General features: G+C 38.0%; 1 protein-coding gene across 2 annotated transcripts in view; it reads left to right on the top strand.

The window, feature by feature from the left end:
- Nucleotides 1-20,673, top strand: part of ANAPC1 (anaphase promoting complex subunit 1) — a 53,815-nt gene extending 33,142 nt beyond the window's left edge. For both annotated transcript variants that reach the window (XM_070948098.1, XM_070948090.1), the window contains 15 exons: nt 860-934; nt 2,334-2,410; nt 4,044-4,134; nt 5,986-6,039; nt 7,376-7,569; nt 8,937-9,023; nt 10,106-10,223; nt 11,304-11,381; nt 11,622-11,689; nt 12,458-12,596; nt 16,915-17,001; nt 17,723-17,818; nt 18,150-18,345; nt 19,057-19,191; nt 20,373-20,673. In XM_070948098.1, the coding sequence (XP_070804199.1) occupies nt 860-934; nt 2,334-2,410; nt 4,044-4,134; nt 5,986-6,039; nt 7,376-7,569; nt 8,937-9,023; nt 10,106-10,223; nt 11,304-11,381; nt 11,622-11,689; nt 12,458-12,596; nt 16,915-17,001; nt 17,723-17,818; nt 18,150-18,345; nt 19,057-19,191; nt 20,373-20,488 (1,611 nt within the window). In that variant the 3' untranslated portion in view covers nt 20,489-20,673. The remainder of the gene's footprint in view (nt 1-859; nt 935-2,333; nt 2,411-4,043; nt 4,135-5,985; nt 6,040-7,375; nt 7,570-8,936; nt 9,024-10,105; nt 10,224-11,303; nt 11,382-11,621; nt 11,690-12,457; nt 12,597-16,914; nt 17,002-17,722; nt 17,819-18,149; nt 18,346-19,056; nt 19,192-20,372) is intronic.
- Nucleotides 20,674-21,495: the final 822 nt, after the last annotated feature.

The following is a 21,495-nucleotide window of genomic DNA, read 5'->3' as shown; positions in this document are numbered from 1 at the left end:
CAGATGTATCTTGTATCATTTTTGTCTAAAAAAACCTGGTTATGGTTTGGTGGAAATAGAATAACAACTCATATTTGTTAATTAACTGATCAATCCATAAAATTCAGAAAAGGTCTGGTAACATCTTTTCAAACTAACTTATTTTATTAAATGTCATAAACTTTTGTGAACTGAGATATATTTCACAAAAATGTATGGCTTTTAATTAAGTGTGTGAGCCTGTAAAGATGTTACCAGATGACTCCTGATTTGGACCTACTGTAGATTAACACGACTCTCCTTCTATAATTTACAAAATGAAACACTAAAATAGTATATGTTGAAAGGCACAATTATACAGATTTGGAGCATTTTTCATTTATAAACATAAAATGGATATTCCATCACTTTTCAACTAATTGATTCCATTACATTAACCACCAGGATACAGATATCGTGTGATTGGTTTTGTTCTGCTTGGAATGCATGGGTTCAGTTTCCAGTAGAGAGTTGAAGTCAAAGAATAACATCTGTCTTCTTACGTCTGATAAGTCACAAATAGGACAAAAACTGGTCATGTAATGTCTGTCTCCTTGTGGTTGATGTAACTGAAAACAGCAAAAACACTGTGCAAAATTAGAGGTATTTCTCCCTGTTCCAAGGGGTATGTATGTGTGAGTCTGAAAATAACATAACACTCTGTACGTGGGGGCATGACATAATGTAACATCTGTATTGGATCTGAGAGCTCAAAGATAGGTGAATTGTATATATCATTCTAATAGATTTAGTTTTTTCTGATTTCTTAAATCACTGTAGTTTCTGACCTCATTATCATAACTTAATTTTTTAACCCTCTTGTCATTTTTCTTGCTTTAAGACACTTGCTCGATGCTTGATTTTGTGGGATGATATAATGCCCAGTTCAAAGTGGATTGATAGCAATGTGCCACAAGTAAGTTGCTGCTTTTCAATATGCTTGTTATATATAATCAGTGATACTTGGATTTTCAGCCTTCCAAGAATGCTTTGTTTATTAGTGTCCTTATCTGCTTCTGAACCTCAACTTACTACAAATTAATTTATTTATTTAGCATGTGGCACTACAAATGAATAGGAGGGTAGGAATACTCCATGGCATTTAGTTAGTTTGTGTGAAAAGATGTTTAGCTTCTTTAGGTCTTAGCTTAATATACTGTATGCATATACTAAAGTGCGTTTTAGAACTGTGCCTTGTAGAATGTTTAGAGTAACACTGTGGTGAAATGATTAAAACGTGTGATGGGCATTTGGGAGACCCGCTTCAGGTCAATCCTCAACCAGGGAAGGTGACTGGGTCACTTTAATAGCAATAGCACTTAAACTTATATACCGCTTCACAGTGCTTTACAGCCCTCTCTAAGCAGCTTACAGAGTCAGCATATTGCCCCCCAACAATCTGGGTGCTCATTTTACCGACCTTGGAAGGATGGAAGGCTGAGTCAACCTTGAGCCTGGTGAGATTCCATCTGCCAAACTGCTGATTGCCGGAGATTAGCAGAAGTAGCCTGTAGTACTGGACTTTAACCACTGCGCCACCACAACTCTTAAGTCAATCTCACCTGGCCAAATCTACCCAAGAAGGTTTTTATGAATAAAATGAGAGGATGGAGAGCTTTATATGTTGCCTTGGGGTACTGAACAAATGACTGGATATAAAGCTAGGAAGTGGACAAATTTATTTGGGCAACAATTGTACAATGTCTATTAATCTCCCAAGAAACACCAGAATTTTTTTCAGCATAGACTGAAAGTCATTTGTCTTATATGGAATCAGTTAGGCAGGATTGTACATAAGGTCCTACTGTGATTGGGGCTATACAGTATAATGCTGATTTGCAAGAGAATCTCACTTTATTCCCATCTTGATAAGCATATCATAAATTGAAGAAAATATGAGTGGTGTTTTCAGAAGTCAAACTTCTAGAAATCTTAGAAACCTGCCAATTTTTTTTCCCCTGTAGCTTAATAATTTAGTTGGAAATAACAAGTTCCAGACTATGTTGCTTGCATTATCCAGAACCCTCTCTAAACGGAACTCCAGGTGGCAGCAATGAGAGAACATGATTTTTAGGTTCAGAGAACCTTTCTTGCAGAGGATGTTCTGTGGTAGGACGGGAAAGGGTGAAAATTTCTTCCACCCTTGCCCTTGACAGTCTGGTAACTTCCCATTATATTGCATTGCAATATGTACCATCTCCACTAACCATAGAAGGATGGTTGATTGTGTACTTTTTAATAAAAGATTAATTTAAGACTATGGATGCCTTTTGTAAAATTGAGAATCACCAATTGCAGTTACTATATTCCCATAGATTGTTAGAGAGAACAGTGTCTCCCTTCATGCAACTGAGATGCCGTCATCGGAAGATCTTAATTTGGAGACCTTGGCGTAAGTAATTATGCTCACTCTTGCAGAATCCTTTAAGCAGGTGAAATAAAGGACAACTCTCAGGCTTATAGCAATAAGACTTACAGTATATGCCACTTCATAGTGCATCACAGCACTCTCTAAGCGGTTTAATTTTCCCAAAATCTGGGTCCTCATTTTACTGACTTCAGAAGGATGGAAGGCTGAGTCAACCTTGAGCTGGGTAGGACTGAACTGCTGGCAGTGGGCAGAGTCAGCCTGCTATACTGCATTCTAACCACTGCACGGCTCTATACATATTCATTTCTATGTAAAAATTGCTACAAAGTGACTGTGAATGTCAGAAACTTGAAAATATAGACTAGTCCTGTTTTTGAAATCAGACTAGTGATGCCATGTGGATTAAATGGAGGACAACATTTATTATACTGCAAATACAATGTGAGGAAGTACCCTTGGAGATAATTATATACAGGTATTTCTGTTTCTTGAATTTCTGGAAGAGAATAATACAGGGAATTAGTATTTTTGCCCTACATTAGGCCTTCCCAGCTGTTGATGTTAGCTATATAAACTATCAATGCATATCCCAAGGAAATCTCTGCTTGTGGCAACGTAGAGACTGTAGGTGGATTCCTCTTTTGACTCCACCCTCAGGCTTTGCCACTCCTTCTCCTATATTGTATGATATTTTTCAAATATTAAATTATTATGATACTTTTCAAATGTTATTACTGAGTAGAGAAAAGTGCTGATTTCTGGCTTCATCTCATAATACTGGAAGGGTCTCCCAGTTCAAATAGGAGGTTTGTGTAATAAATCTGGTAGTTGAGATGAGGACTTGTGTGAATCCCCAAATTGCTTGTTTCACATTTCTCATTGGATGAAACAAACCTTTTCATACGAAAGTTAATAGATTGCATATCCTTTAATAGATTGCATACCATTTAATTTGAAGATGAGGGTAGACTGGTACTTTGGGACCTGATGTAAAATCCAAACCTCTTAAAACAGAGGTGGCCGGTGGCCATTAATCTAATATTTCAATGAATCCGTTTGCAGATGGTTTTTTAAAACAAATCAGATTCATATCTTTGGAAACAGCAGTCTGTGTATGACAGCTACTTTCTGAGCAAACAGAACTGTAGTAAGTAGTAAACGAGAAGAAGGTGTAGAGGATGCATCTCTTAATTGATTCTTTGCAGTACTAGGAAATAATTTTTCCACCTCTTTCTTTAGGACCCCCGTTTCTAAATTTGCATTAAATGCAATTAATGCAGTTGTAATGAACTTTTCATAAAGGAGCTAGATGGCTCTCAATGTTTCATTTCCTTGTTTTCTTCCTGGACCAGTCTTCATTCCATTTCTCCTTTGAAAAACCAGGATTAACTATATAAAAAGGGCATAATGGAAGGTTTTATCTGAGTCAGTAGTCACTGTATCTTCTACAAGCAAAGCTATTTCAAGGCATTTCCTCAGATACTCAATTCATTCCTTTCGTATTCCCCTCCAGGATTTAAGAGAATGCAGTTTACCTACTGCTTGGAGCCATTGCTTTTTATCTCCTCTTTTTTAACAATTGAGGAAATGCAGGGAACTATGATTAATCCTTCACAATATTTCAAAAACTTTTATATTAACTGTTTCTTTCTAGGCAGGCTCATGTCTATATCATTGCTGGTTCCTGTTTGTCCCTGGGTTTTCGATTTGCTGGTTCAGAAAATCTGGCTGCATTTAACTGTTTGGTAAGTAGATTAATGGCTAATTAGTATTTGATGTGATCTACACAGCTGGGATATTTTGCAAGTCCAGAGTACATTACTATGATTCAAAAAACCATGTTTCCATTTGGTTGAAAGACAAATGAGCGTGTCAGGCTTCATGAATGCAAGGATACCTGTGGAAATCTAATGTCAGCATGCACAAAAGTTGAGAGTAGAACAAGGCAGCTCTCCTTTAGCTCATGGCTAAAGTAATGATGGTGTCTGGGCATCTAAATGACTGGGACAAATGATCACTGATACTTTAGCTTACTTGAAATAATATTTTTAAAAGTCACAGCAAATAAATCTATACATAACTCTTTCCAAGAAAAGTTTGAGGGTTTTTTTAAGGAAATATATCTAGTATTAATTTGCTTGATTTTTCATCAACTTTTGATCCCTGAATTTTGCTAGTTATCTTAGTTAAAAAGATATTGTGTACATCTGTTTCTCTTCATACGTAGCGTTGTTCTATAGTAATACAATTGCCTTTTTAAAAAACTCTTCCCTCTTTGACTTTCCCCAGTCTTTCCCCATGATAAGTTATTTCAGTTTTCCCCAGACAAATTCTTGCTGCTGTCTAGGGATAGTGGAAATTCCAGTACAGAACATCTGGACAACACTGAGTTGGGGAAGGTAGAATTAGTCTTTTAACTAACTGTACTTGTTGGACAGCTAGCTAAATATAATAATCTGTTCCTTAACTATCAGCCAACAGTTTAAAATGGAGTAGAAATTAGGAAATGCTTATCTTTCAGTATAATTAAAAATATAACATTGCAAAATGTAGTATAGGATACAATATTGTTATTGTGGCTTGTCAGCTGCCAGCCCCTTTTGGTAGCCAAATCAGATGAGGAGGCGGCATTGGAGTCAGGGCTAGCATCAAGGCAATCTGAGAGCTCTGAGGGGGAATGGAGCTGCCAGAGATAGAGATAGAGACAGAGGCGGAGCCTGGGTCATCCATCAGCCCTCAGATGGAGAGTCAACAGCTCCCAGGTCTGGAGGTGGCTGATGAGGAAGAGGAGGAACAGCTGGGTCCAGGGTCTGATGCGCGGATGCACAGAAGGCAGAAAAGAGGAGAGCAGTGGAAATCTATGGGCAAGTCCTTGGGATGGAACAGTCACTGCTGCTAGCGAAGCCCCACCCTAGCTCTGGGGATAAAGGGGTGGAGGTTAATAGGTGTGGCAGAAAACTATTCATCTCCCTGTTGGTCAGCACTGATAGCCTGCACTTCTGAATCCTGTCTGGAAATTATCAGAATTATTCTTGGAATCTGCAGCGCCTTTTGAGCGTGTGTGTGTGTTTGCTGCTGGACAAAAGTGAGTGTACTTTCCAGGACTTCCTTTGCAAGCGTGGGAAGAGAGAGAGAGAAAGACTCCTGGTGTGTTGGGCCAGTTCCGGGGGAAAGGGAGCGAGTGTCAATTTCCACAGGACTTGGAGACTTCGTAGCCTGCCTGCTGTGAGAGAGCGGCTGCTGGCACTCCTAATAAAGGGAAAGTTTTGTTAACTACAAAGGGCTTGTTATTATTTGGGAGCCCGGTCAAAACAATTGTGCAGCTGAATGTCCATATTTATTTTAGAGAATTTCATGAGACTGGGACCATAAATGAGGAGACATTCTTCATTTGCCTGATAGAGATTCTTGCCTTAGCTAGATGAACCTCAAATATATTTAACACTGATTCTATGAAAGAGGGGAAATTCCTTCTGGGTAGCACTGTTGCAGAAGATCTAGTTTGCATGACTGGAACTTCTGAGTTCTCTTTCCATTCTGTGCTTGTTTTTTTCATTGCCACAATATATTTGCTCATCTTGAATTTCTCTTTCTAGTTTGCATTTGCAAAAGACTTCATGAAGTGTTTATCGTCAGCTACAGCTTCCATTGTAAGTTTCTTTAAATTCATTACGGTGTTAGTACAAGTGAAGCTTTATACTAGTTTTTCTTGTTTAAATCGGTTGTGGTTTATTAGGTCATCAAACTAGCTCACAGAAAATTCTATCCTGCCTTATCTTTCCATGTCCATACACACACACCTAAAATAGTAGTAATAAATTACACAAATTGCTTAAGTTATATGAATGTAAAAAACAATATATTCTTTCTGGAAAGTATCAGATTTTTTTTAGTAGATAGGGTATAAGCTATATACTAAGAAAGAGAAAAATTTATGTCAACATTTTAATAACACTGTTCCTCCATTTTAATAGGGAAAGTAACTTTGGGGATTCCATCAAATTATTAATTTGATTAAAGGCCTGGAGACTAATATGAAGAAATGGTTGCAAGAACTGGGTATGGCTAGTCTAGAGAAAAGAAGGACTAGGGGTGACATGATAGCAGTATTCCGGTATTTGGGGAGCTGCCACAAAGAAGAGGGGGTGAACTTATTTTCCAAAGCACCACAGGAAAGGACAAGAAACAAATCAGAGAGAAGCAACCTGGAATTAAAGAGAAACTTCCTATCAGTGACGACAATTAACCAGTGGAACAGCTAGCCTTCAGAAGTTGTAGGTGCTTCATCACTGGAGGTTTTTAAGAAGAGACTGGACAGCATTTGAGATTTATTAGTCTAGTAGGAATTCATATGCCTCTCAAAAGTAATATCCATTCATTCTCTCTTTTCCAAGGATTCTTAATTTTAGCAACTTTATTTACAATAAATAACTACTAACATTGCTAGTCTTAAATGATTGGCAGCCCAGATCCCTTGATGATTACTAGTAGAGACAATTTGTCTTTTAGCTGCTCTGCTTAGATTTCGATGGGCATTTTTTGTTGGCTGGGAGCTGGTGTTTTTATTATGTTTACCTGTCGGGCTGTAGTTATATGGCTATAATACTGGGAGGGGGGATAGATTTTCATCTTGTTTCTTTCAGTGTTTAGGTGATGGGGAAGAACTTTTAACATTTAATACAAAGCTGGATTTCTGCCCGCAAAAGAACAAAACCTGATCATTAAAATCAGTATTTTCTCATTGAATAATGATGGGAGTGATCCTGGGCACCGGGTTTGGGTGCCTATGTACAGGATGTGGGTTGCTTATTATTGGTATAAATGACTTTTTTTTCAAAGTAAGTATTGCGGAAGTTGGTGCGCTTTATATAGTCTGTCATTTGCTAAAATTAGTTTCTCTAAAGATGGCAATCTTGCCAGCTTAGAAGCATATTTAGAATGTGCAAAAGTAGGTATAAAAAAAACAATCTCTTCCATATTTCTTAGGCTGGGCACTATAACCTAGAGACTTGTCTGAGTGTGGTGTTGCTTTCCCTTGCAATGGTGATGGCAGGATCTGGGAACCTGAAGGTTCTTCAGCTCTGTCGTTTCCTACACAAGAAGACCGGTGGAGAAATGAACTATGGATTCCACATGGCACACCATATGGCTCTGGGACTCCTCTTTCTGGGAGGAGGAAGGTAATCTGTGATCTGAAAAAGAATCTTCTGCTCCTTAATCCTTTATATTTCCATGCATATAAACATCCAGAATGCAAAAAAACCAAAGCAAAACAAAACAACTCCCTGAAGAATCTAAGATCTCTTTGCGATTAACCTTGGTATACAGATAGGCTGCAAGGAAGGATATATCTTTTGTCCACAGTATTGCTTAGTTATATGAATTTAGGATAATCGAGAACACCAGTCTTTAGATTGTTTTTTTTTTTTTTTTTGCTTTAATTTATATGCCGCCCTTCTCCGGAGACTCAGGGCGGTTTACAATGCGTTAAGCAATAGCCTTCATACTTTTGTATATTTGTACAAAGTCAGCTTATTGCCTCCACAATCTGGGTCCTCATTTTACCTACCTTTGAAAGGATGGAAGGCTGAGTCAACCTTGAGCCTGGTGAGATTTGAACTTGCAGTAATTGCAAGCAGCAGATGTTAGTAACAGTGCTTTAGTCCACTGTACTACCAGGTTGTTTTGTTCAGGGACGAACAAAAATATGAAAGCATTGAAAGGATCTCATAAGAGCATTTTCAGTAATGGCACTTTCCCCAATGGTCTTTCACTGCTTTATTAAAACTTGACTTAATAAGACTATGTATAAATTGTATCAGATATTTATGTGTTTTACTTTCTCACCTTTATGGTATAATTCTTCTTGGTAACTTTTAAAAACCACATCCCCTTGTATTGGTTTTATTGTTTATCATCATGCTGCATAATCATAAGTATGGGTACAAGAAAGATAGGATATAAATTATTATGTAAAAAAAAAACCAAAACTAGACTAAAGACCAGGACTGAGTGACATTACAGTGACCCAGAAGCTTAGGTTTGATGATCTAAGTCTTTCCATGCATCTTTCTGTAATAATTTCAATTTCTTTCAAAAGCTAATTTCCTACAAGAAAAATAAAATATGCAGAATATGTTTCTGTAAATATGTTTTAACTAAAGCGAGTCAATCATGAAGAAAAACATACTTGGTTGATAAGAACTGACAATGACTTGATGGCATATAATAAATTTTAAAAAGCAAGCCAATCAGGATTGAGCTATTCTTCCATCTGTCCATGTAAAAACAGCATATTTTGCTTGCAAATTTTGAATGAAATCCCTGTCATCTCCATTTAAAAGCTGTTGGCTAATAGGGCTGACAAGCTCTTTTTCTGGAATGCCCATTAAATTAACTTGGCAAGATGACTGAGTAGTCTTGTAGCTCTTTGTAACCTTTCTTTGGCATAGAACTGATATTACGGTCATTATAAGTTGGGATCATATTTTGGCTTGACAAGGAAATGCTTTTTATTGACTCATGGGAAAATATTGTTTCTTTGCAGATACTCACTTAGCACTTCAAATTCATCAATTGCTGCTCTTCTTTGTGCACTCTACCCTCATTTCCCAGTTCACAGTACTGATAACAGGTAAAAGGACCTGATTAGGAAATACATTTAAAATTTAATGGTAGAAATAGTTTAGTCTGATAATGTTTGTCATTTGGGAAATAGGTTTTCAGCTTGTAATGTCTAGTGCATACAAATTTATTAAAAACAAAGAAATCTTGAAATGTTTATGTAGTAATTGCAGAGATCTAGAGAAAGCCTAACATTTTGATATTGCTGCTGGGTCTTCAATTATTTAAATTTATTGGCTGCCCAATTCCACATTTATTTAATATTGTATAATAAATGGAATAATTTTCACTGTGTAAAGAAGACTTGGGACAGATTGTGGAAGGAAGAGGAAATATGAAAAAGCTGTAAAACATCATGGAATTAGAAACGTTTTACTTTTTTCCATATGCACCATGCAAAGGAAGACAGAATCTAAACTGATGACAATAAAGTTCTACTGTCGGAATAATCACATTGAACTTCTGAGTGCCAGACTGGCCAATGATATTGACCAACTCCAAAATTCAATTAAATCTGTCTGTCTACACATCTTATAGGATGACTCTGGGTAAATACCCAGCCTCTGCAGTCTATAAATACTAATGCACTAAAACCACAACAGTTTTGTGAAAAGCTTTATAGGTTTTTTAAAATGAATCTTTCTAGGTAAAGGAATGAAGCATATATTTTATTTCAGTTATATGAAACTGAAGGTCTAATCAGTCTCCATGCCGGCACAATTATCCTCTGGCTAAGGAACAAATGTGTTCTCGTTCTCTCTCTCCCTCTCATAGGAAAAAGAAACGTTACAACTCAGAAATCTTTGTGGTGTGTATATATGCCTGCACCCATACAAATCTACAAATTCTAATTTCATACGTTTTAATTCCAAATTTATCTTTGATAACTTCTCAAGGGTCTCCAGAGCATATTCCTTTTCTCAATAACTATGAAATCTGCATCAGTTTGAAAAAAGAGTTTCACAGAATCGAGACCACATCTCTCCAAATGTAGGAGGGAAAGGATATTTAAATGGATCTTTGGCTATTCGTGAGAGATGGATGGGTTCGTACAGAAAGAGACACAGCCTAGATTATTTCTTTCCTGCACAGGTATCACCTTCAAGCCCTGAGGCATCTGTATGTCCTGGCAGCTGAACCCAGACTCCTTGACCCTGTGGATGTGGATACAGATACCCCTTGCTATGCATTGCTGGAGGTTACCTATAAGGTATGTAAATTCTGTGACACATGGAGAAAAAAAAGGTCTTATTCTTTGAAATGCAGGTGGGGAAAGATAACTCTTCCACAGTTGTTCACCCTTGTTAGGGCAGGTGAAATTACTGCACAGTGCTGCCTGACCTGGAGAAAGCCAAGCTTTGAAAGAATGGGAGGGATGGTAACTCACAATTGCTGCTTTGAGTTAGGAAATCAAAACTTTTTCAAAATGAAAAAGGATGTTTCTAGAAATAATCCAAGGTATGTAATATCTTTGTAAAACCTTACAAAGTTATTACATCTCTTGTTGATGTAATGTAAAAAATTAGACTATAAAAATTATTATGTAGCTGTTACACTTTAAATAGCTATCCATCACTAAACCCTAATCCTCCCTCTTGGAACATTTGGTGTATTCCAATTGTATTAGCTTAAAGCAGTCTGCTTGATCTTTTTACCCTTTGATATAAATTTTCAGATCTCAGGAAAATCCTGCATAAAAAATATCTACAGTTCACAGTACATTAATGTGATCATTAAGTCGTGGATGTAATCATCCAATAATAATTGTCAAAGTGCAAAGTTTTAAAAATGGGGATGTTTTTCTATCAAAATCTCTCATAAAACTACTTCTGATCACTTGTGGAACTCCAGGGTCCTGCAGGTCCAGTTAAGAAAGGTTGGCTTAAAGAAACAGCCACACTCCATACATAATTTGGCACAACCTTTAGATAAATACATGAAATGAAGGATACAATTATGAAGAACAGAGGATATCTGCAGGATCAGCTCATTTTGTAGTACTGAGGACAGATTAAAGCACTGTCCCTGGAAACTTATATGGTAGAAACATCCCATGACAGGGAACCTTAAAATTAGAAGATTTTTCCATGTGATCCATTTGCTTTCTTGAAACCTGATTGTTTCATCCCATGTGATTTAGAAAACGTCTTTCATGCCTGTAATGAGAAAAGTAGTATTTTGAATTTGAGGTGGGGGCTCTATACATTCCATCTAAGGCAGCTTATGTGATTTGTGAATGTTTTCTACTTCTACATTTCATAACTTGACTAAATGATTTTGTATTTCAAAGGGAACTCAGTGGTATGAACAAACATCTGAGGAACTTATGGCACCCACCCTTCTCCCTGAACTTCATTTACTGAAGCAGGTATGCAAGACGATTCTGTTTTGCAAAGTGACTGAAATGTAGCTCCTAAGCCCCCACACATGCAGACAGCATTTCTGAGAATGGAGGTTTAAGAAGATATTTTTTTCAAGGGCAATACCTCATTATATCAAACTCCCTTGACTTTGCCAGGAGGAGGGAAATATGGGGACTTCCTCTAAAATAAGGAACTTGAAGGTTTTTTGTAATCTTATCTACAACTTCAATTTGTTATGCTTCCAGATCAGAGTGAAAGGCCCCCGATATTGGGAACTGCTGATCGATTTAAGCAAAGGGGTGCATCATTTAAAGTAAGTGTTATGGTGAACATTCTGAATAGTTGCATGCTGTCTTGCAATTTTATTGACTCTGGAGAAATGTTGAAACCCAAATATAAACAGCTGTTTGACTATGGAGATTCTCAGTTATCCAGGTCAACCAAAAAGTCCAGTTGCCCCTTGAAAAAGCACCCTTGGGACAAGCAGCTGTTTGCTGTTTAAGCGTGCTACAGATAGTACTCATCTTATCGCCATTCTCTCAATCACCTAAGAGTTACTGAGAAAATGTAATACACTGAGAGGATATGCACCAAAAATAAATTCCTTATGTGTTCAATCACACTTGGCCAATAAAGAATTCTATTCTTCTATTCTATTCTATTCTATTCTATTCTATTCTATTCTATTCTATTCTATTCTATTCTATTCTATTCTATTCTATTCTATTCTATTCTATTCTATTAATTATTGGTCCTTAAAGATACAGCTGTTGTGGCACCATCACAGTCACATGATCAGAGTTCAGGCACTTAGCACCGTGTGTGCGCTTAGGACTACAGGGGCACTTTAATTCCCTTCAGCCACTATCTCCTCCCTTCTATGCCGTTAGCTCTCTGTGCTTCATGGCCCCTGCTGCCCTAGCTGAGTTTCACTGTATACTTAGTATACTGAAGTATTTGTGCTATACCATCCATTCTTAAATTATATGAGCAACCATACAGAGCATATCATCTTGCACTGTTTGTACAAAAAGAATAAGTGAAACAGTTCAACTCAATATTTCTCTCTTTTTTCCCCCAGATCAATTCTTTCAAAGGATGGTGTCCTCTATGTAAAACTGAGAGCTGGGCAGCTTTCCTACAAAGAAGACCCCATGGGCTGGCGAAGCTTGCTAGCACAGACTGTAATGCACCGAAAGATAGATACCTATGCAGTAAAGGTAGCTCTTCTCCCCCTTTGAAATTACCATGCTATGTGCTACCGTCTAATCATACCAGCAATGATGCTAGATAACACATTTTCCATTTTGAAAGCATTTTTTAACTAAAAGATGGTCGTTAGAAAGCTAAATTGGGTTAATGGAAAACAAATTCAGAGATATGGTAGAAAGAAAGGCAGGTGCCAGCAGATTAATAGTACCTGCAAAGTACAAGCATGCCTTGTTTTATTGAGCTTCACTTTATTGCTCTTTGCAGATTTCTTTTACAAGACCCTGTACCTGCAAAAAGATTACTTGCTGAAGGCTCAGATAAGGATTAGCATTTTTAGTAATAAAGTATTTTTAATTAAGGGTTGTACATTTTTTTTAGACATAATGCTATTGCACACCTAACAGACTACAATATGGTGCAAACATTGCTTTTACATGCATCGGGAAACCTGGAAATTGTGTAACTTGCTTTATTGTGATATTTGCTTTATTGTGGTGTTCCGGAACCAAATCTGCAATATCTCCGAGGAATGCCTGTATTGTGCCCTGGCATCCCAACAGAAATTTCTGTTGCCCTGTATCACATTCCTGTTTTTATTATGTAACTTTATTTTTTGTATTTGTCTAGAATCAGTTTAAACTAATGACTGCTCTGACTAATGTACAGTCACAGCAGGAATTAGCAACCCATAACCCCGAATCCTTAATTAGTGGCAAAATGGCCAAATTTTGGTAATGATTTTTTGACTAAACACATAAGAATTTGTGTAGGACCTCAGTGATCTGCTCTCATTTCTATCTTCAAAGTCTATTCCCCCAAATACATTATCTGGCTTAAATTTTTGCCTCATCTCTAACTGCAGTACAGACCTCAACTATGAGAGACAAAATGAGAAAACAAATCCAGACAATCACATTGTCTGATTTGGAAAGAATTTATTTGCAAATTATGGTGGAAAATAAGTATTTGGTCAATATCAAAAGTTCATCTCAATACTTTGTTATATATCCTTTGTTGGCAATGACAGAGGTCAAACGTTTTCTGTAAGTCTTCACACACTGTTACTGGTATGTTGGCCCATTCCTCCATGCAGATCTCCTCTAGAACAGTGATGTTTTGGGGCTGTCACTGGGCAACATGGACTTTCAACTCCCTCCAAAGGTTTTCTATGGGGTTGAGATCTGGAGACTGGCTAGGCCACTCCAGGACCTTGAAATGCTTCTTACGAAGCCACTCCTTCGTTGCCCGGGCAGTGTGTTTGGGATCATTGTCATGCTGAAAGACCCAGCCACATTTCATCTTCAATGCCCTTGCTGATGGAAGGAAGTTTGCACTCAAAATCTCACGATACATGGCCCCATTCATTCTTTCCTGTACACAGATCAGTCGTCCTGGTCCCTTTGCAGAGAAACAGCCCCAAAGCATAATGTTGCCACCCCCATGCTTCACAGTAGGTATGGTGTTCTTTGGATGCAACTCAGCATTCTCTCTCCTCCAAACATGATGAGTTGTGTTTCTACCAAACAGTTCTACTTTGGTTTCATCTGACCATATGTCATTCTCCCAATCCTCTTCTGGATCATCCAAATGCTCTCTAGCAAACTTCAGACGGGCCTGGACATGTACTGGCTTAAGCAGGGGGACACGTCTGGCACTGCAGGATCTGAGTCCTTGGCGGCGTAGTGTGTTACTGATGGTAGCCTTTGTTACGTTGGTCCCAGCTCTCTGCAGGTCATTCACTAGGACCCCCCGTGTGGTTCTGGGATTTTTGCTCACCGTTCTTGTGATCATTTTGATCCTACAGGGTGAGATCTTGCGTGGAGCTCCAGATCGAGGGAGATTATCAGTGGTTTTGTATGCCTTCCATTTTCTAATTATTGCTCCCACAGTTGATTTCTTCACACCAAGCTGTTGCCTATTGCAGATTCAGTCTTTCCAGCCTGGTGCAGGTCTACAATTTTGTTTCTGGTGTCCTTCGACAGCTCTTTGGTCTTCACCATAGTGGAGTTTGGAGTGTGACTGTTTGAGATTGTGGACAGGTGTCTTTTATACTGATAACTAGTTCAAACAGGTGCCATTAATAAAGGTAATGAGTGGAGGACAGAGGAGCCTCTTGAAGAAGAAGTTACAGGTCTGTGAGAGCCAGAAATCTTGCTTGTGTGTAGGTGACCAAGTACTTATTTTTCACCATAATTTGCAAATAAATTCTTTCCAAATCAGACAATGTGATTGTCTGGATTTGTTTTCTCATTTTGTCTCTCATAGTTGAGGTCTACCTATGATGTCAATTACAGGCCTCTCTCATCTTTTTAAGTGGGAGAACTTGCACAATTGGTGGCTGACTAAATACTTTTTTGCCCCACTGTATGTTGCCAATTATTTTGCCCAGTATTTGACTTCAGATGAATTGTAAAAATCTTTTTATTTCAGGATGGCTTTGGAATCGCTGACAAGGTTCTGTTGAATTTATCACTACAAATAAACAAATAAGTAATAGAGGAAAGACAGGCAAGACAAAATAGCCTAAAACTAAAAAACCATCAGGTTATCCGCTAACCTGATTGATTGATTCACATACCACCTCATTTCAGAGATTCTGGACGGTTTCAATTTTTTTTTTTTTAAGCGATAACAAACCATAATGATCCAGATCCTCTCAAAGACTTCTGAAAACTTAAATTTTAACTATTCTCCAGAACGGGGGTCTCCAACCTTGGCAACTTTAAGACTTGTGGACTTCGAGCCTGAGGAATTCTGGGAGTTGAAGTCCACAAGTTTTAAAGTTGCCAAGGTTGGATACCCCTGCTCCAGAAGGTGATAAGAATAGAGACCACTCTTGCCTTGGGGGTTAGCAATTCCCAAGGAACGTAGCAGCCACTGCTTCTTGCTCTCCCTTATGTTAAGAGGGGACCTTCAGCAGGCATTCCCCTTTTCACTTTGGTCAAGAGGGCAGCATCTGCAAAAAATGGTGTAGGGTCTCCTATTTGGGGGGCGGCCGCGCGGGAATGCGGCCGCGCGGGTGGTTATTGGAGCTGTGGTTATTGGCGCTCCCATGTGACCACCCTCCTGCGCGAGCTGCACTGGCTCCCGGTGGTCTTCCGGGTGCGCTTCAAGGTTTTGGTTACCACCTTTAGAGCGCTCCATGGCTTAGGACCGGGGTATTTACGAGACCGCCTTCTGCACCAGTAGCCTCTCACCGACCAGTACGCTCCCATAGAGAGGGGCTCCTCAGGGTGCCATTGGCCAAACAATGTCGACTGGCGGCCCCCAGGGGGAGAGCCTTCTCTGTGGGGGCACCCGCCATCTGGAACGAGCTCTCCCCGGAGATATGGAGAATCCCGGACCTGCACGCTTTTCGCCGTGCCATCAAAACATTTCTTTTCCAGCAGGCCGGCCTGGCCTAACCTCTCTTTTAAACTTTTAAACTTCTTTAATTTTAAATTTGTCTCAAGAATTTGGGGTGTTTTAAATTTCGTTTTCCGGGCCAATTATTTAATTGTATTTTAATGCTTTTTTAACATTTGTATTATATGTATTTTATCTGGCTGTTCACTCCCCTGAGTCCTTCGGGAGTAGGGCAGTATACAAATTCAATAAATAATAACAATAACAAAACAACAACAACAACAATAATAACAACAACAACAACAACAACAACAACAACTCGATGACCTACAAGGTCCCTTCCAACTCTGTAAATCTGTTTAGGAGAGGTTATCTCTACGATCCCAAGGGCCTGAGCCATATAGGGTTTAATAATCAGCACCTTGAATTACACCTGGATAACAGAAAAGGAATGCTGGTGGGGTGGGGGTGGGAAAGAGACTGATACCTTGGATGGTGAGAATTATGAAAGATTGGAACTGCTGTAGAAAACCCCCACCCCTGAGCCCAGTTCTTGAAAGGTTAGACTCTAAGCAGTGTCTCATGATTTCATGTGACAGGAAGAATCATTTTGAATATAACAGGTCCAATGTAGTACTACGTAGAGCTTTATATGTAATAACTATTATTTTGAATTGGGCTTGGAAGTTTATAGATTACTAATACAATGGCTTAAGAATGGGTGCTAGTTTGTCAAAATGCATCTTGGGCATCAGCAGTCAGATCACTCTATTCTGTACTGAGTGTAGCACCACACGGAGTGTACTCCACTAGTTTAAACATGTGGCGATGAAGGCATGAGTATTTTTCAAGTAGTTCTTCTTACCAAGACACCGATGATGCGGGGTGGTGGTGTGTAAAATGTACTTTCTCATAAAGAATAATAGTTTGCAACCAAAAAAAAGGGAAATCTTCTAATTTCAAATATCATTTTATTTTTAGCCAGAAGCTATTTCTGCTTTCACATCTGATCCAGCGCTGCTTTCATTTGCTGACTATTTTTGCAAGCCAGCTGCAACTATGGGGCAAGTACGTTGTCAGGTATAAACCTAGCTAGGAAAATGGGAGAGGGTGTATAAGGGAATTGATTATATTGGTCAAAAATTCTGAAGTGTCTAATGACATAGATCATCCTTATCCAACCAGGATTTCCCAGCTATATTGGGCCACAATTCCCATAATTGTCCCAGAGGATATGTTGATCAGAAATTATGGGAACTGTAGTCAAAGACATAGGGAGTAACGAGGATGATCAGCAGTAAGGTGGATAGACTTAATTACAGTGGTGATGAGAGCATCACTGGAAGACTTAAAAGACCAGGTTAGGGACATAATGGCAAATGCCTATGTGGTTGCCAAGTCACCAATGACTTCATCACCAAAGCTCTGAAAATGCCAAGGGAATTGGTTTCTCCTAAAATAGTTCCCAACCATGATGAAATAGTTAATATCTATACACAAGTGCATTTTAAATAAATGAACAAGGGATTCATTATTTTACATTTAATTCTAGCTTTCTGATATTGGGATCCAATAAGAATATGTGATTCAAGTCTATAGATAGAAAAAAAAATTGAACTAAATGCTGTGTCCTAGTCTACGTAGTATAGAACAGAAAATACTTTTCTGTTATGCAGAAACTTTGGGAAGGTTCCCAAATTTGTTTTGGAATTGGACTAATTAGAAAAAAAGCACAAATGTTTAAAAGAGTAGATGGCATGCTTTGTAAAATATATTTTTCTTGCTTCAGAAACAGGAAGTTTTTGACCTCTTTTCATCCATTCTGTATGAGTGTGTTACTCAGGAGAATCCAGAGATGTTGCCGGCTTATATAGCAATTGATCAGGTATTTTTTTCTCTCCTCAGCATGTGTTCTTATTCATATATATATACTTATTTTCTAGTTTAAAGAAAACAAATATTAAGTGCATTTGTAATCTACATTTATTTTGATTGCTTGAATTATGCTTTAAAAAGCTATTTGTAATAATTCATCCTTAGTCACATTTTATTTTTATGCCTTCTAGAATTCAACAAGTTTCCATTATTATCTATAACAAACATATATCTGAGGAAAATCAAATTCAGTGAAACATTATCACCTTGTGATAATTACACATAACTCCTTTGCCCTTACTGTATTAATTTAATTCTATCTTCATTTTCTTTCGTGTTAGGCTGTGAGAAGATTAGAAAAAAAGGAAATGTCGGAGACATTTGATTTGTGGCAGATAAAACTGGTTCTAGAGTTTTTTAATTCCAGAAGTCATCAGGAAAGAATAAGGAAAAATCCACATGGACTTTTTATGAATTCAGAATTTTTACCTGTGATGAAGTGTTCTATAGATAATACCTTGGATCAGTGGTTGCAAGGTAAAGCTTTCATTATTTACTTTGCTGGTAGAAGGCTACAATAAGTTCTTTAAATTGAAAGTGGTTTCTACTTTAATATTGACTTTTATCCTAGAAATGAAGAAAATTAACGTGCTAATTACAAACTCAGTTCTCTGTTGGTATATAGTGAAGATGGAGGCATAGGCATACGAGGGAAGTATCAGTAGGTACAAGGCAGTTCCAAGATTAGCCAAAGGAAAAAACACACTTTGGAAAAAAAATTAAGAGGTGCGCCTCTATTAATGATGTGGAATCCATAATTAATACTTTTTAACTGGTAATTGAGAAGAAAGAGGAAATGGGTAATGATGATAGTGAAAGGTATGAAATATCTCAGAGGAAGAGATAGCTGGTTTGCTAGAATTTTGAACAGAACTCTACTTTCCAATATTTGGTGCAGATTTTATTGATTGATTGATTGATTGATTGGTTGGTTTGATTTATATGCCGCCCTTTTCTGGAGACTCAGGGCGGCTTACAATGCGTTAAGCAATAGCCTTCATACTTTTTGTATATACCTACTTAGTAGGGCTTTCAACCCCCCCAAGCGGTGTTCTTTTTTATACAAAGTCAGCTTATTGCCCCCACAATCCGGGTCCTCATTTTACCTACCTTGAAAGGATGGAAGGCTGAGTCAACCTTGAGATCCCATTTATATCCTCCAAAATATCTCCCTTATCTGTATTTCAGCTGGCGGTGATATTTGTTTACATTCCTATTTAAGTGGACAACTTATTGATGAATCTCAATTAAGTATGTTGGCGTGTTTCCTTATATATCATTCAGTCCCAATTCCAGGACAGCTGTTAGCTGCAGGTTTGGAAGGTAAATTTATCATTTTGGTTCTTTTAAAAATATTTTAACACAAAGGAAACTCACATTTTATATTTGGAACAGATTCCAAATCTAGTGATTTGTATTATTTTAGACTTTCTATCCCGTTAGCTCAGTGGCTATCTCAGCTTTCAGATAAAGGCCTTAGCATTTCTGGTAAATACCAGGAACCGAAGCACTTACTAAGAAAATCCAATAAAATTGATTTCACTGTATTAAATAACTTAATTATTAAATAACTCATTATTAAATAACTATTATAGAATTTCATTGCATTCTGAAGCATACCTCACCACTTGCAAGAGACAGAATGAATTTATGATAGACCAGATGAAGACTAGATTCATTGTCACCATTTAATATTGTTGGATGAATAAAACCCAATAGATTAGAGAAGGCATAATTTTTAAAGCATGGCGATGTGATTATCCATACACTAAATGTATTAAGTCATAGTCAGATCTATGAACCCTGTCAAAATGTGCCGATTGGGTGTCTGTATTTTAAATAATAGGAAAATCAATACTGCTGTACATCACCAAAGAGCTATACAGGTAGTCCTCGGCTTATGACCACAATTGAGTCCAAATGTTTTTGTTGCTAAGTGAGACAGTGGTTTAGTTTTATTGAATTTCTATACCGCCCTACTCCGGGAGGACTCAGGGCGGTGAACAGCCACGAAATAAAACACATACATATAAAAATTTAAAATCGAATAAAATGAATTAAATAAATTTGGCTGAATTAATACCCATAATTTAAAGTGAGGTTAAGTGAGTTTTGTGTCATTTTATGACCTTTTCTGCACAATTGTTAAAGTGAATCACTGCAGTTATTAAGTAAGTAACACGGTTGTTAAGTGAATCTGGCTTCGTCAGTGACTTTGCTTGTTAGAAAGTTGCAAAAGGTGATCACATGATTCCAGGACACTGCAACCATTATAAATATGAGTCAGTTGCCAAGCATCTGAATTTTGATCATGTGATCATGATGCGCGGCAAAGGTCATGTGAAAAACAGTCGTATGTCACTTTTTTCAGTGCCGTTGTAACTTCGGTCACTAAAGAAACTGTTGTAAGTCAGGGACTACCTGTTTTTGTTTCTGAAACACAGCATTTTTGTATGTTATGTTCTTACAGCTGGAAAATTGTTTTGTCTCAAAATATTTTCTAGGTATTACAAGCTTTTCTGATCTCCTCTTGAAATTCAAACCACTGAAGATGCCAGTTCGTGCACTGCTGAGGCTTGCACCTCTTTTGCTGGGAAATCCACAGGCAATGAGTTTGTGAAAGCAATTACCTGAGTCAGCAAACACAGTACCAATGTGGTATTTGACATGGAATGAAAGATACATAGCAAAGATACAGCTTTGCTTTCAAGCTCACAAACTTACATCTAACAAATTTTCCCATTCCCTTTTTATGTTTTCAGAGTGAATAAGAGAGGTTTATATATTGTTGGATGGCTGACATGCCAGTGCAAATTAATACATCTACTTTTGTAAATAAAATTTGTTTGCAAAAAAAAAAAGTCTTGATGATAAACTTGAAAAATAGACCATCTGTACATAAAATATCAGATCCATGCAGTGCAGCATTCTTTGGCTAATGGCATTTAATCATGTCTAAATTGTAACAAACAATACACACACAAAAGTGATGGTTAATAGTTTTGAATTGCCAGTGGGAGAAATGCAGACACCAAAGGAGTTTATCTCACTGTCTGACATATTTCCATATAAATTTCTAAAGGCTCAGATTGCTCAAAAGTAACACAAAATATACTAACATGGGCAGTGTCCTGTGCTACTTTTATGTTCTGTCAGTATTCAAGAAGAATGTTTGCTAAATGGTTTGTGACATTCTATCTTTCAATCTGGGCTACTTTGGGGTTTTGTTCTATATAGGAGGGGTCCCCAACTTGTGGGCTTTGAGGGGATTGCAACTGGCCAGGGAAATGGCTGGGGAGGGGCGCATGCATGCGTATCCTCACTTGTGCAAGCAGCAGGCGAACACATATGCATGTGTTCCATTTGAGGGAGCGGTAGGTGTGAGTGTATCGCCTGCGCAAATGGAGCTGCATGCATGCGCGCTTGCCGGCCGCTCATGCGGAACCATCCCCTTTCCCCCACCCAAAAGCTGGAAACATTGGGGAACACTGCTATATAGTGTCCTACTGCCTAATACATAGTTGCCTTTATTAAGTTGTCTATCTCGGCCGTCTACTCCATGTTCATGCAGGAATACGCTGAATCACCAAACGAAGTCAGTCTGTAAGTGTCATCAATCTTTAATCC

This window comes from Pituophis catenifer, unplaced genomic scaffold (assembly GCF_029215685.1).
Source record: "Pituophis catenifer annectens isolate HBS135680 unplaced genomic scaffold, rPitCat1.0.hap2 SCAF_1, whole genome shotgun sequence".
NCBI classification, from domain to species: Eukaryota; Metazoa; Chordata; class Lepidosauria; order Squamata; family Colubridae; genus Pituophis; species Pituophis catenifer.
Note: the sequence above shows the minus strand (reverse complement) of the source record. Positions and strands in the feature narration are given on the sequence as shown.